This window comes from Carassius auratus, unplaced genomic scaffold, assembly GCF_003368295.1.
Source record: "Carassius auratus strain Wakin unplaced genomic scaffold, ASM336829v1 scaf_tig00005214, whole genome shotgun sequence".
Classification (NCBI taxonomy): domain Eukaryota; kingdom Metazoa; phylum Chordata; class Actinopteri; order Cypriniformes; family Cyprinidae; genus Carassius; species Carassius auratus.
In genome coordinates, this window is record NW_020523638.1 from 1,492,501 (window position 1) to 1,507,150 (window position 14,650).

At 36.5% G+C, this 14,650-nt stretch overlaps 1 protein-coding gene across 2 annotated transcripts in view; it reads right to left on the bottom strand.

The window, feature by feature from the left end:
- LOC113070729 (uncharacterized) overlaps nt 1-5,327 on the bottom strand; it is a 13,706-nt gene extending 8,379 nt beyond the window's left edge. For both annotated transcript variants that reach the window (XM_026244143.1, XM_026244142.1), the window contains exons 1-4: nt 5,040-5,327; nt 3,384-3,497; nt 3,225-3,287; nt 2,616-2,786 (exon numbers count right to left, since the gene is read on the bottom strand). In XM_026244143.1, the coding sequence (XP_026099928.1) occupies nt 2,616-2,786; nt 3,225-3,287; nt 3,384-3,497; nt 5,040-5,078 (387 nt within the window). In that variant the 5' untranslated portion in view covers nt 5,079-5,327. The remainder of the gene's footprint in view (nt 1-2,615; nt 2,787-3,224; nt 3,288-3,383; nt 3,498-5,039) is intronic.
- Between the last annotated feature and the right edge of the window lie 9,323 nt (nt 5,328-14,650).

Below are 14,650 nucleotides of genomic sequence, written 5' to 3' on the forward strand. Positions count from 1 at the left end.
ATTTGAGGATCAGAAATTAAAGTCAATGTTCACTGAATATCTTCTTGACATCTGCCACTTGAGTCATGAGGAACTACTGATGTCAGTTTGGTGAACGAATCTTCTTTTAATTAGATCTATTAAGTGAAAGCAAACGGTTCACAAAAACTGTCTGAATGATTAGTTCACAAATTCTGGTTCTCACATTATGTATGCATTTATTTAGTATTTCACAGAAAGAAAAAACGTAGCCAGTTTATAAATTATGCTCAGTATGTTTCCTCCTTTGATCTGAAATACATCTCAGAAGCTAGGTCAAGAAAGACAAATTGTCTGTTCGGTATTATTCATTATCTTCGACAAAGCCAGAGATAAGCATTGGTTTGACTGGATCCCATAATTCACATGCTTTGCTTCATGCCATGAGCGATGAAGAGTCTGCTGAAGGAGTTTCTGCCTCATGCCATACTTGTGAGCATGCAGGAATGACATGGCAAAATAAGCATGGACAATAAATCACTAAAAGCTCCTTGATAGGATTTTTTTTAAGGATGTTGAAACTAGGGACAAAGACTTAGAAATATGAAAAAGTAACACCATGACCTCTTTTTACTTCTTGTACTTGAAACACATTTCTTACACACGGCATAGTATATACAACACCAGCTGGCAGATGGAAAAATTCTCAAGCTGAATGTTTCTTTAAATAAATGAAAATGACTACAAAAAAGTAAACCAATCAACAATGGCTAATAATCTTACTTAAACTCAGTAATGTCCTCAAAAATCTAGTTTTAAAATACAACAGTGGATCTAATATAGAGCTATTGCTCTCACGACAATAATGTATGAGGAGAAGATCTGACCACATGTGCTTGAGTGATATTTATGAATTCAATTCATCATCTAGTAGGTCAATTTTAGCCTTCCATGTTGTAATCTATATTACAACATGGAGACCACAACCAACTCCATACACCTTTTTAAAATCTGAACCCTATGCATTTAAAACAAATACACCAAATATGTTTGATTGATCATAATGGGTCACTGAATCATTGACTCACCAAGTTTGTCCAAAACTATGAATAACAGTGAGTATTAAAAATAGAAAACAGCTCATTAGTTAATATTTATTCATATAGCTAGAAATATGAGATAGTTTGCTTCTTAATGTTTTTTTTTTATGTTTAATATTACCAAATGATAAACAGATCATTATGTATTGTGAATTGAATCAAAACAGTGCAATATAAACAAATTTAACCGTTTCCATATAAAAATCAAATTGACCCCTGTACACTGTTAACCCCTTAACCAGCCTTTAAACGTCCCGTACCACCAAACCTGTCCCTAATCTTACACGTATCACACCTTAACAGCAGAAAAAGTGTTGTACATTAACATAAGCTTTTAATTATTTGATAGCATCTGTTTAAATAGTTTGTAGATTTTTAAGAAGTGCATGATCATATGAATTAGGTTTAATGACATTTGTACAGGTGCATCTCAAAAAATTTGAATATCATGGAAAAGTTTATTTATTTCAGCTCAAACTGTGAAACTCGTGTATTAAATAAATTCAGACTGAAGTAGTTTAAGTCTTTGTTTCTTTTCATTGTGATGATTTTGGCTCACATTTAACAAGAACCCACCAATTAACTATCTAAACTCAATTTATCTAATTTTGAGTTGAATTAATGAAATAAATTAACTTTTCCAACAACATTCTAATTTATTGAGATGTACCTGTATATAATGTTTGTTAATTATTTATTAATGACATTTATGATGTTACCAAACATTTTAATAATCCAATGGACACTTTCATCATTTAGGGTTGCACTACAAACATTTTAATGAAACATGGTATACATAGGATCTTTTTTTCTGTTTGCTACATTCCTTTCCTCCTGAATTTTTTACTTTTTCCTTTGTATTCCATTCTAAAAAATATGAAAAAAGACAAGGTAGACTTATATCCCATATCTCATATCCCATGAATAATTCACTGCAATGCACTAAAAATCTCTGATTTTCCTTACCTAAACCTCACATCTCATTCCTGGTCTTTCACATTTTTTGTTAATTTCACTTTTTCTTCTGTAATCCCTAAAAACAATGTGTATGATTAATACAGTATTTACTGTCTGTCAAAATGGTGGAAATGTCTTTGAAATATTATCACTCAATATTCCAGTTAATAAACATTTTAGGTTAAACCAACATATGTTATATAATGTTGACATATGTAGGTCTTTTGAGGTTATTCGTGCTCTGTTGAAAGTAATTTGCTAATCTGTTAGCAATGTGCTAATGTAAAAATAGATTTTCAGTGTTCGATGGTTTAATGACAATGATGTCACCTCATTGTACCCAATTTTAGAAAATGCATATTTTAATTTAATTTTCACTGAATGTTTACAGTTTATTCCCATATAGTGAAGAAAGAATCAAGGGGTATAGCAAAAAGGTGTATAAAGACACTTCTGTGTTTTATATATTTTTTTATATATATAATTGAACCATATTGTAAAGTGTTATCAATTCATTAACTAATCTTAAAGTAAATTAGAAATCCAAGTGAGGCTTGTTGTCCCTGTGATGGAGATACGGGAGTGTGAGTGCACACACACCTCCAGTTCCTCGTTCAGTGAAGGTATGCAGTGTTGGGAGTAGATGTTGAGGATGAGGTTCTGTATGGAGAACACTGCTTGAGCACTTCCTGAGCCCCGCACGTGTTTGAAGTGGACATTAAACAGTTCAAGCACCCTCGGCAGAGCAGCCTTCACATAACACACCACGCTCTAAAAGACAAGGCAGATAAATGAGTAAGCTACAGGTCAGAGAAACCTGGAGATCAAAACCTGGCACTTTGCTTTCAAAGAGATCAGGCCGTTGGCTTTGGTTCTGTTGGTGTTTTTGTAGCGGGTTTGGTAAATCTGATTGGACTGAACTGGTATCAACACAGTGTACTTTGTGAATTATCTTTTGTAAGTTGGTACCATTGGCTTAAACCAATGTTCAGAAGTTCAGACTGTCTTCAGAAAAAATAAACTTTCTTTCAAAGCACTTACATCTTAGCACTTCATCAATGAGCATCTAATCTGAAACACGCCTCAGACATTACTGCATTTCCAAAGCCAGATTCAAAGCAGAACACTTTGGAATAGAAGCTTGTAGAATGAAAAAACACCCTTTTTAACAGAAAGCAGAGGGACACAGTGTTTTACAGACCCTCTTACCAGGTGTTTTCTCTCAATGAATGTATATGTAATTGAACAGCCAGTCCGCAACTGGTTACTGATCTGAAGAGAAAACGACATGAGATGACCAGTTAAGAGACTGAGGTGTTACATTTGAAGGATGACTCCATGAAGCTTTACTGTGATCTGGTTCCTCACCAGTTGTTTCAGTTGAAGCAGGTGGTCCATAGTGATGGCATGTTTGCAAGGACCCGGGATGTCCATCATGGAGAGGGGAACACACAGTAGCATGAGAACACACACATTCTTCCCCTATAGTGACAAGCAAAGAAAAACACACATGCACTCACAGATGTTTGTTTTTCTATCATCTGTGGACTTTAAACCTTTTTTTGTATTTCTAATTTTGTCAAGAAATTATTATTATAATCACTAGTGACCAAAACAGCTAAGTTACCAAAGGTATTCAAAATACCTTTTATATTGTGCAAAAGAAAGTAAGTCATCCAGGTTTGAATTAAATGAAATGATACTCTAAAATAGAAACTAAAACTACCAGCAGATGGCCGTAGATGTCTTTATGAGTCGATTCGTTTAAATAGGTGATTCATTCAGGAATGAAGCAAAAGGCTCTCTTTATGAATGAGCCTTTGAATCATTGATTCACACGAATCGTTCAAAATGTGGATTCATTCGGAAACCACACACAGCTGTGTTGCTCGGAGATGCACAACAGTTCTGCTGTGGCTTTATAGGTTTTATTTTCATTGGCAAAATTGAACAAAAATATTTAACATTAATATTGCACAATATTAACTTCTTATTTACTGAACTGCTGTATAAAATCACATGTGCACTCGTGTGCTTCATGACAAAAACAACACTCGTCTGATATTGCTCTCCCTGCTCGTATTGCTTATGATATAAATACAGTATGAGACAAAATGCATACAGTGGCTTTTTTCACCTAGTATCTTGCAATTTTAAGACATAACTGCATTTATGGAGTTGTTGTCCTGCATCATATTTGTCAACAGTCAATTTTAGGAAATGTAAGATGACGTACAGATTACGGGGACGTACAGTGTGTTAGCTGTGTTATTTTTTCATAAATAATTAAGTTAAAGCATTAAACTGATGGCTATAGAATTTATCAATCAAAATATGAATGGGATATAAATATTAAATAAAAATACTTCAATACTTTAATAGAAAGTGAGAACACGTCACTATTGTCTTCTAACTGATGTCATTAAAAACTTTTCTTGCCGGTTTGACTCACTGCTGGAAAGTTAAAATGAAGTATTACTTTTTTTTTTTGCCAGGCATGCCACTGGTAACGTTCTCCCCTCACTATCAATATATATTTTCTCTTTCTTTCTTTCTTTCTTTCTTTCTTTCTTTCTTTCTTTCTTTCTTTCTTTCTTTCTTTCTTTCTTTCTTTCTTTCTCTCTCTCTCTCCCTCACTGCCAGCACTGCATCTTGCTGCTTTTGTTATTTCTGCATCTGCTACTTATTTTTAAATTTCTTTTGATGTATTTTTTTCGTATTATAGAGGCACTGAATGCCATAACTTTAACGACCAGCATACACTAAACAATAACTTGACATGAATGTGAAAAATTCTTCAAAATCTCTGAGAACATGGCAGAGAAATGCATACCGCTTCAGCACCACTAAATCATGTTAACATGTCAAAAGACTATAGTACTTTAGAAAATGAAATGCAAAGTAAAAAATGTTTGCAATGTCAAAACATTTCTACAAATAAAACCAATCAAATCAATAAGACAGGGCGTTTCCTGCTTTTAGAAGGACCACATGTGTAGTTCCACTGATGAGCTTCAAACCTACCTTAGTTTTGTAGAAGTGAAGGGGTGTAGGGTTGTTCATCTGGCTCGCCGATCCAGCAGGATAAGTTTACAATCCTCAGTTAGATGCATTTGAGCAGATGCAAGTGAAGTTTTGCTGTGCAGAGCTGTGGCAGAAAAGCTCAGAAATGAATCGATCCACAATCACAATGAAAGTGTACTGACCCAGACATTGATTTTAAAGCACATTCTGAATGTCTCACAGGGACTCTCTCTGTCCGTTCCCTTCACCCCCTCCTTGTCTTTTTCATTAACTTCTCCGCCTTTTCATGCCCACACCTCTCTCTTTTTCTTACGTTCTCATGTTTTATAATGGGTTTATGAAAGCAAGGCTTCCTGCTCACTGTCTTTTTCAGTTTAAAATCTTGGCATGGATATGTATTAAACATGATGCAAGGACTTATTTTATTTAGACTCATGAATGATATTTCTCTATACCTCACACAAGCCTCAAATGTCAGAGATCTGTTATGGTTTCTAGACTCACCCAGCTATAAATATGTCTAGCTTTACCTTGTTTTGATCAAAGTTCTGACACCATTTTAAAGGCTTTATTTTCTTTTGTGTGCTGATGGTCAGATGTTCCCCTTTGTTCCTTGGATAGATTTGTACCTTCCTTCTGAAGCATGCTGAGAGACATCTCAACATCTTAACATCTTAACTGTCATAGCAAAAGTCATTGCTCTCAAGAGAGGAAAACAGACTGTGTTCTCCACAGGCTTCGTTAAGATTAAAGAGTGAGGTGTCAATCATAAATGCTTTTGAGCTGGAATTTCCAGTGATCATTCTCACAGAAATCCAGGAGACATGAAAAGACAGCTGGTTTCCAATGGATCTGTAATAAGCATTACCTGAGAATTCATCTTATCCACATTAAGTACATGATCTGTGTACAATATTTGGGGTTCAGTAAGATTTTTTAAAGATTTTACTCCAGTTACTCCAGTCTTCAGTCACATGATCTTTCAGAAATCATTCTAGCTGATTGCTGCTCTAGAAACATTTATTATTATTATTATTAATGTTGAAAACAGTTATGCTGCTTCATATTTTTATGGAAACTTTTCACAGTTCTTTGATGTAGCATTTATTCAAAATACAAATAATTTGTAGTATAATTTCTTACAATCAGTAAGAAGAAATACAAGTAGGATTTTTTTGGGGCTCAATTCATTTCATATTTGCTGAATAAAAGTCACATTTTCCTAGATGATTACCTCTTGCTGCCTGTTGTGTCTACAGCACGACATAAAATATTATAAGTGACAAATTCATCAATACATTATTATTTCAAGGACTTTAAAGGTGCCATCTGTAATGTTTGGCAAAAAAAGTCATACTCCACATTCCATAACAGATGGGGGCAGTATGCCTCAATAAAGTGAATTGGTCTACTCTAGAGTAACAAACGAGAAACGGCATAGTCTCTATGCTCCGCCCCTACTTTCACAACAACACTACAGCCATAGCCGTCGCCTAACTGTGCGTTCACACCGCCGGCGTCTAGAGCGTCAAAAATCGCTCTTGCCGCTCTGCTCACGACGCTGCAGAAAGATTTGTGAGCGCTCAGACGCTCTGACGTAGATCGAATGCTTATTTTGTATTTAAAGCGGCCGCAAAGCAAACAAGCTTGTTGATCTCGTGCAGACTAGCCACAAGGAGTTATAACATCATTAAATATTGTTGTGGACGAAATATTAGGATCCTTTGGTCCAATTATCACTTTTAATTTATTTTTTTATGTCCCTGTACGTAAACAGGGACACATCATAGATTAATAAAAACGCTAAACAGCAATAATCAATCTGTTCTTTATTCTGCTTGGAAACTAATGTGCCAACTCTCAAGCATTCACCGTGAGACACACGCAATTGACTCTTTTCACACGCTTTCACGCCACACATCAATTTTTTCACGCACAGAAAAACCACGAAGCAAAGAGGACACGGAGACCAACAGACTAGACAGAGCAGGTTAGTTATGATAATAGGGCTGTGCAAAAAATCGAATGCGATTTTCATGCACCTCTCATCAGTAAAGACGCTCCTGTAATTAGAAGTATATCTCCAGCATGTGCATTCAGATCAGGGTTGCCAGGTTTTCACAACAAATCCTGCCCAGTTGCTTCTTAAAACTAGACCAAAACTAGCCCAATCGTGTTTCCGGGAGGTTCTCCGATAAAAATTGCTTCCCGGGGTTAAAATATACATTTTTGGGAAGGGTTTCCCTGGTAAAATTTGCATTTTAGGGGCTAAATATCACGTTATTGGTATTGGGATTGCTTCAAACCGCGGACATGAAAAACAACCGCAGACTTGGCAACACTGGTTCAGGTGGAGCGGCAGTTACTACACAGAGCCGTAGTCTACCGACAACTAACACAAAATCGCTTTCAAAATCAACAAAGAATCGCCTGCGATTTTAACATCGATGTTGTGTAGATTGTCAGTGAATTACGGCTCTGTGTAGTAAATGCCAACCGGTGTTGCCAAGTCTGTGGTGGTTGTTTTGTGGTGGTTGTGCGCTGGTCACAGTGACCCCAATACAAATAACGTGATCTTTAGCCCCTAAAATGCGAATGATACCAAGGCAACCCTGCTAAAAAAACGTATATTTTAACCCCGGGAAGCAATGTTTTATCGGGGAACCTTCTGGAAGCGGGATTGGGCTAGTTTTGAGAAGCAACTGGGCAGAATTTGTTGTGAAAACCTGGCAGACCTGATCTGAACACACGTGCTGGAGATATACTTCTCATTACAGGAGCGTCTTTACTGATGAGATGTAAATGAGTAAAGACATGCACAGCCCTATATAATAAAATGGGTAACGTTAAGTTATAGCTAGCTAATTATCAAACGCAGCTACGGTTAGCCAACGCTAACATTAGCACATTTATCGAACAGCCTTCGATACATTTCTATGTTATAACTTCCCGAAAACAAATACACAAACGTATAAAACAAACTTCTAGCGAAATACTAACAGCATCTAACTTACCAATCCAAAAGAAATGTTGCAAGATCGGAGTCGAACCTCATTTCTTTCAGGTCCATCAGTTGTCTCCAGTGATTAAAAGCAGTGCCGATGTTTACTCTTGATTTGTGTTTCCGAGCGCGGTTGTTTCCCTTTAGTGGGTGACGCTCTCCTCCCTGAACTGAAATGAACTAGTGGGCTGTACTTTCCACATGATTGACATCAGGTTCAAGTACACGCCCACAAGCCCTGCGAGTTATTCGTATATTTTAGGTTGGCTGGTGGTTATGTTGCCCGCATACCGCCTCCCATGGCCGAAACTGGTATTACGACACCTGTCGGGCCGGGGCTAGTAATGCTAATGCTAATTAAGGTTGATATCTCTGCAGCACTATAACTTTAAATTTTTTTAATGACATCATCGCCCTTATTTCTTCTCATTCTTTTGATGCATGTAGGTCATGTTATGGATATTTTTACCTCAATTTTTGCATATGGCACCTTTAAGGCTTAAGCTTAGTCCCAGATTAAATGCATGTTTTAAATGAAAACGAATTGAACTGATTTGACATAACAACATACAAACTGTAGTATGGTTTTCTGGCCTTGACCCTTACACACCGAGATTGTTCCAGATTCTCTGAATCTTTGGATGATATTATCCACTGTAGATGATGATAACTTCAAACTCTTTGCAATTTTTATCTGAGAAGCTCCTTTCTGATATTGCTCCACTATTTTTCGCCGCAGCATTGGGGTGTCTTGACCCATCTTGACTTCTGAGAGACACTGCCACTCTGAGAGGCTCTTTTTATACCCAATCATGTTCCCAATTGACCTAATAAGTTGCAGATTTGTCCTCCAGCAGTTCCTTATTTGTACATTTAACTTTTCCTGCCTCTTATTGCTACCTGTCCCAACATTTTAGGAATGTGTAGCTCTCATGCAATCTAAAATGAGCCAATATTTGGCATGACATTTCAAAATTTCTCACTTTCAACATTTGACATTTGTTAACTATATTTTAATGTGAATAAAATATAAGTTTATGAGATTTGTAAATTATCCCATTCCTTTTTCACTCACAATTTGTACAGTTTCCCAACTTTTTTGGATCTTAATGATCTGGAACAAATGGTTTGACCTAGACCTAGGACAAATGGTTTGGAGAAAGGATAAGACTGGTTTCAAAGACAAGGCTTAAGCTTAGTCCAAGACTAGAATGCATGTTTAACTTAAAGCAGCTTGTGCTGACATTATAATATAATATAATATAATATAATATAATATAATATAATATAATATAATATAATATAATATAATATAATAACCATTTATTTCTATTACTTTGTTTTTGTTCTGCAGTATTCATTTTCAGTTTTGCAAATGAATAGGACGCAGACTGCTGTGTTAAGCACTTCTGAGCATGAGATGAGCAGATCATATGTCTTGCATGTGTGCCTGGTCTAAGGACAGACTGATCTGGGGCACTGAAGTTATCACTTTGCAAACAAAAGACACATTTGGTTCTTTACTTTGACTTTGAACCTTACCATATTTCAGTACATTAGTACGTATGGCTTTCTGCTCATTCACAACTAACAGCTTACTCTTGACAATATGTGAACTGGTGATATGAACAAACAATAAACTGTTGATGAGATCTCTGACCTGATCAAAAGCCAGTGACAATGACTGACTGAAGTTATCTAATATTTAACCCTTTCATAAAATATAGTTGCATTAAGGGAAAGAGAATGTACATGTTATGTATTACATTTTAAAATGATTTGGATTAACCTTTCCTTGATATTTTTCTGGAATGCTTCTTTGAAAATGGAATATGCCTTTGGGAATGTCACATGCTTGGACTAAACACCATATCTACCATCTAGTTTGAAATATTTATAGATATCAGCAACTAGCTTCTTTTAAATTCAGCTGTGTAGTCATTAAATGAGGGTCCTGAGACCGAAGATGTGTCTTTGTTTGACCTTCAGTTACGTTTTTTTAAGTATATGAACAATAGAAGGATGTTGTGGATGAATGCTCAGTGTCTGCCTGTTTGGTGACACCAGGGCAAATTCATCAGATTTGTCTTCATATGACTCCTATCTTTATTGTTCTTCAGAGTTTGCTTTCGTGTTTCTTGCAGAAAACGCTTGTCAAAGCAAATCATTATCTTTCTGTTTCACATTTTTCCTGCATTTCACCTCACAACAAAGTTTTCACTGTTTAAGTTTCAGTCTTACTGTCTGGTGGAATTTATGAAATGTAATACACAAGAAGTATTAAAATAGCAATGCATAATCAAACGTCTATCTAGGATCTATATACACTATCATCAAAAGAGGTTCCCTAATGTAACAATGAGTCAGAGACGTTCGGATCGATATGCATTACTTTATTTTCTAGAGTGGTCGAACAGGCAGATATCAGAGAACAGCGTCAGGTATGTCAGGGGATATCCAAAATCAGCAATAGAAATAGAATAGAATCACAGTCGGTATACACAACCCAAAATAAAACACGGCTGGAACAAGCACAGAGAAAATGCTTGGAAATGCCAGACAGAACTAAACAAGACTTTGCACTTAATGAGAGTCCAAACATATTTATATAGGGAAGTGGTAATGGGGAACACCTGGTGGTGATTAGCCCTAAGCATGGGATTTTGGAGAATGGAGTTAGAAATGGAAATAGTTCTGAGTGGAGTGCCCTCTATAGGAGTTCATGTTTTGTTGAAGTTTTTTTAATTTCTCCTGTATGACTGTGGATCACTGGATGCATGATCTATCACCGGATTCATAAATACTGGGTAAACCTGAGCATATTTGTTTCTATGTATTAATCAGACACATTCTAGGAGCATGTTGTGTAGTGTCACGCAACTTGCATCTCTTAAGGTGAAGTGATACTGCTTTGCAATTTCACTTTTTGCAACAATTGGCAATCAAAAAGAAAGGGGCAGAGTGTAATAGTGAGTTTATAAGATTTATTTTCAGTTCAAATCCTCATAAAACTTTGTAGCGTACTTAACAAATTTATCAGAGCATCTGTTTAAAAAAAAAAAAGTATTGTCATTTATTAGGCAAATGAAAAACAGAAACAGCTAAATATTCTTTATATTTCACACAATAACCAAAAAACTTTTTTATATGATATGGCCTTCTTTAGCCTCCATATCAGCTTGCTTTCTTGATGGCATTGTTTTTATGCACTTTTCCACAGTCTCTGTTGTTATTGACTTCCGAATAGTTTCTAATTGTTCCAAAATATTTGCTTTTTTTTTTTCTGTGATCTATGTTTGAATCCATTCAGTCCCAACAATAATTATATTTTAGCATTAGAAACACTACTTTGACTTAAGAGTACTCTAGGTTTCATTGCCAAGGAGCACCAAAGAGTCTTAGGCCACGTCCACACGGAGACGTGTTTAGCTGTATATGCAGAAATTTTTTATCGTATAGAGGAGTTTCGTCCACAGTGATCCGGCATTTTGGGAGAGTGAAACCGATATTTTTTTAAACTGGGTCCCAGAGGGGATAAATCTGAAAACGGTGCTATTATTGTGTGAACAGAGAACCCGTAGATTTTCTGAAATGATGACATCATCAGCCCACCTCTCACCCCTAGACAGACACAGCTTCGTCACAGCTACCAAAACATGAAGAAACTATGACCGATGGTCTTTTTATTGACCAACATTAACACAGATTAATAAATGTATTGTTCCATGAATATTTGTATACCGCGTGCAAGATTTATGTGCATAGTCCAAGTCTTCTTCTCCATTTTTATTGTATCTCTGTGGCAGAATTACAGCACCCCATGCTGGTCTGGCAAGTATACTGCATCGTTTTGTGGTTTTGTGCAGACACAGATATTTCTTGAGACAAGAAAAAAAAAGGAAAGACTTCATGTGGACGTAACCTTAATCTGCCACTGACCCTGTCATTTGATCCTGCCATGAAGTTATTTTGTTTTTGTGTCTTGTTCTCATTGGTTCCTTTGTTGTATGTGTCACAATCTCATTGGTTGGATTGGATCATGTGTGTATCACCTTTGTTTGATATAAATAGCTCTAATGTTTCATTGTCCCTGGTCTAGTTTTTTTTTTTGTATCACTTTTGCTGAGTTTATATCCATGTAGTGCCAGTAGTGGGCACACATGCAATGAAATCAATGACATAGATCACAAGCATGGCTGCCACACCAGAGCCTCCAGCCCTCTTGAATGCCAAGGGTGATTCCTAGGAAAATAAGACTGGCTTCCAGTTTGGAGGACACACTGCTGGCATCTGTGCAATCAGCTAGCATCTCTGCAGTGGTGCCCAGTCTGGGTGTCTCTCAATTGGTCCCACTGTCAGTTGCACTGCCTGTTATGTCAATGGCCATTGTGTGTTTTTGGGCTGTACACAGTTTCAGGTCTATGAATCACTCCAGACCCTGCTCAAGCCCTAGAGCTCAAACCTGTGAGTTTCCTGTCTGTCTTATTTTGATCACAGTGGTTAGACATAAACCCCCTATCCATGTTTCTGCTCTGCTATGGCCTCCTGACTTGTGGTGGTCTTTGCTTCACCTTGGTCGCCTGCTCCACTGTGTCCATGTTAAATTCATGTTTATTCCATGTAAAGCCAAGTCAAGTATTTGTTTGCATAAACATTTTTATGATAAATGAAACTGAGCTTAGTTTCTTTGTTAACACTCGCCTCCAGTGGAATTATTACATTGCTCTGATTACAGGAATAATATTATAGTCGTGTTTTATGGATCATACATTTTAGTAATTTTAAAAAATGTAAATGCTTAGTGTTTCTATAAGTAAGAAAATGCATTAAGCTAAATACATGTGTTATATTGCATATTGTGGCGAGTGGGGCGGGGCCGAGAGACGTGGGAACGAGGAGTGAGGCCAGGTGTAGTGATTGAAGATGAGCTGCACCTGCGCCCCACCGCCAGTATCGAGTCCCACGTAGGAGATGGAAGGATATAAAACTGGAGTGACGACCGTGAAGGACGAGAGAGGACCAGGCCTGGGACATTATTTTATGTTTTGGTTTTTATTTGTGCGCGTCAGTCGCCGTGAGGGGCTGACGCGCTGTTTTGTGTTTATTTTTGATTATTAAAATGAGTTTTTGATTGTGCGCCGGTTCCCGCCTCCTTCTTCCCGATGAGTATGGAGTGAATATCGTTACACATATATTTATATTTTGACTTAACTTGTCTACATCAAGGGTTTTCAACATGTGGGGCAATAAAAAATTGTTAGTGAAATTGGACAAACTTGACTGAAATGTTAAGGTGTTTAAAAATAAATAAAACACATTTATTCTGTGGCATTTCACAAAATAATTTGCAGCCTAATTGGTTTCTTATAGGAGCCAGTGACTCCTTAAGTGATTTTCTTTTTTCTGGTGCCCTGATATGATAATATCTTGTTATGAGTCAATAAATATAGTATGATGTGGACATCTGTTATATCTGATATAATCTCTTTGAAAACTTACAGCAGCTAAAGAATGTGGATCGGGAATGGAGGGAGAGAAAGAGAAAATCGAGAGACCAAATAGTGATAAAATCTATAGCTCCTGCTGAGGAAGGCGTCTTCAGCGTGACTGAAACAGCAGGAGATCACATCTTGCATTCCATTTCACAGCCGTCTCAACAGAAACACTGCAAGACAAGCTAGTTTCTAAACACACACAGACTGGGAGAGAAAACATCAAACATACGAAGCAAAGCATGTCTTCATGTTTTTATGGATGAGTGCTCCAGCGTAATGAAGATGTTCTGTGGCTGTTCACCAGAATGTGCATAATGGGACGGACAGTGAGGATGGTCAAAAGGGGTAAACAGGGGGTGCAGATGCATTTTTGTTATAAAAATATCCATATTCAAAATGTAATAATGACTTTAGTGTAGCTTGTGCCAACAGTTGTACACAGAAGTAGTTCCTGGAGCATGATGTATGAGGTCAGCGCAGTGCATGCACCCGAGTCTCATATAAAAACAACATTTGTTTACAGGAGCAAAGGAAGCAAAGGAAGTCTCCTCTTGGCTTATATAAAAATTATACCTTTCTTTTTTACAAATCCTCGTTTTGTTATTCTAATTAGTGACTGTTGTTTTGTTTTGATCTCGCCACTGTGGTTCAGCATTCAGTCACTTCTCAGCGGCGCTTGCACAAAGCTGACCTCATACATCATGCTCATACATCATTTATTCAGCTTTCAGATGATGTGTAAGTATTGTATATTGTAAAAATATTGTATATTTTGACAAATTTACCCTAATGACTAGTTTTGTCCAGGGTCATGTATGATATAACTATAGTAAATATATACTGTATGAAATAACTCTAAATGGTTTTAAAACGTTTTTATTACAAGTCCAAAGGGTGTGGCTTTTTGAGCTACTTCTTTTTTTCAATGCTATATTAATACACATTCAGTTAAATCTAAAACCAAATGTCATGTTCATCGAAACCCACAAGGAGTTGCTCAAGGGAGTGATACAATGTTTTTTTTTTCATCTGTCTGTCTGAGGTAGTTCGTTATATATATATATATATATATATATATATATATATATATATATATATATATATATATATATAAA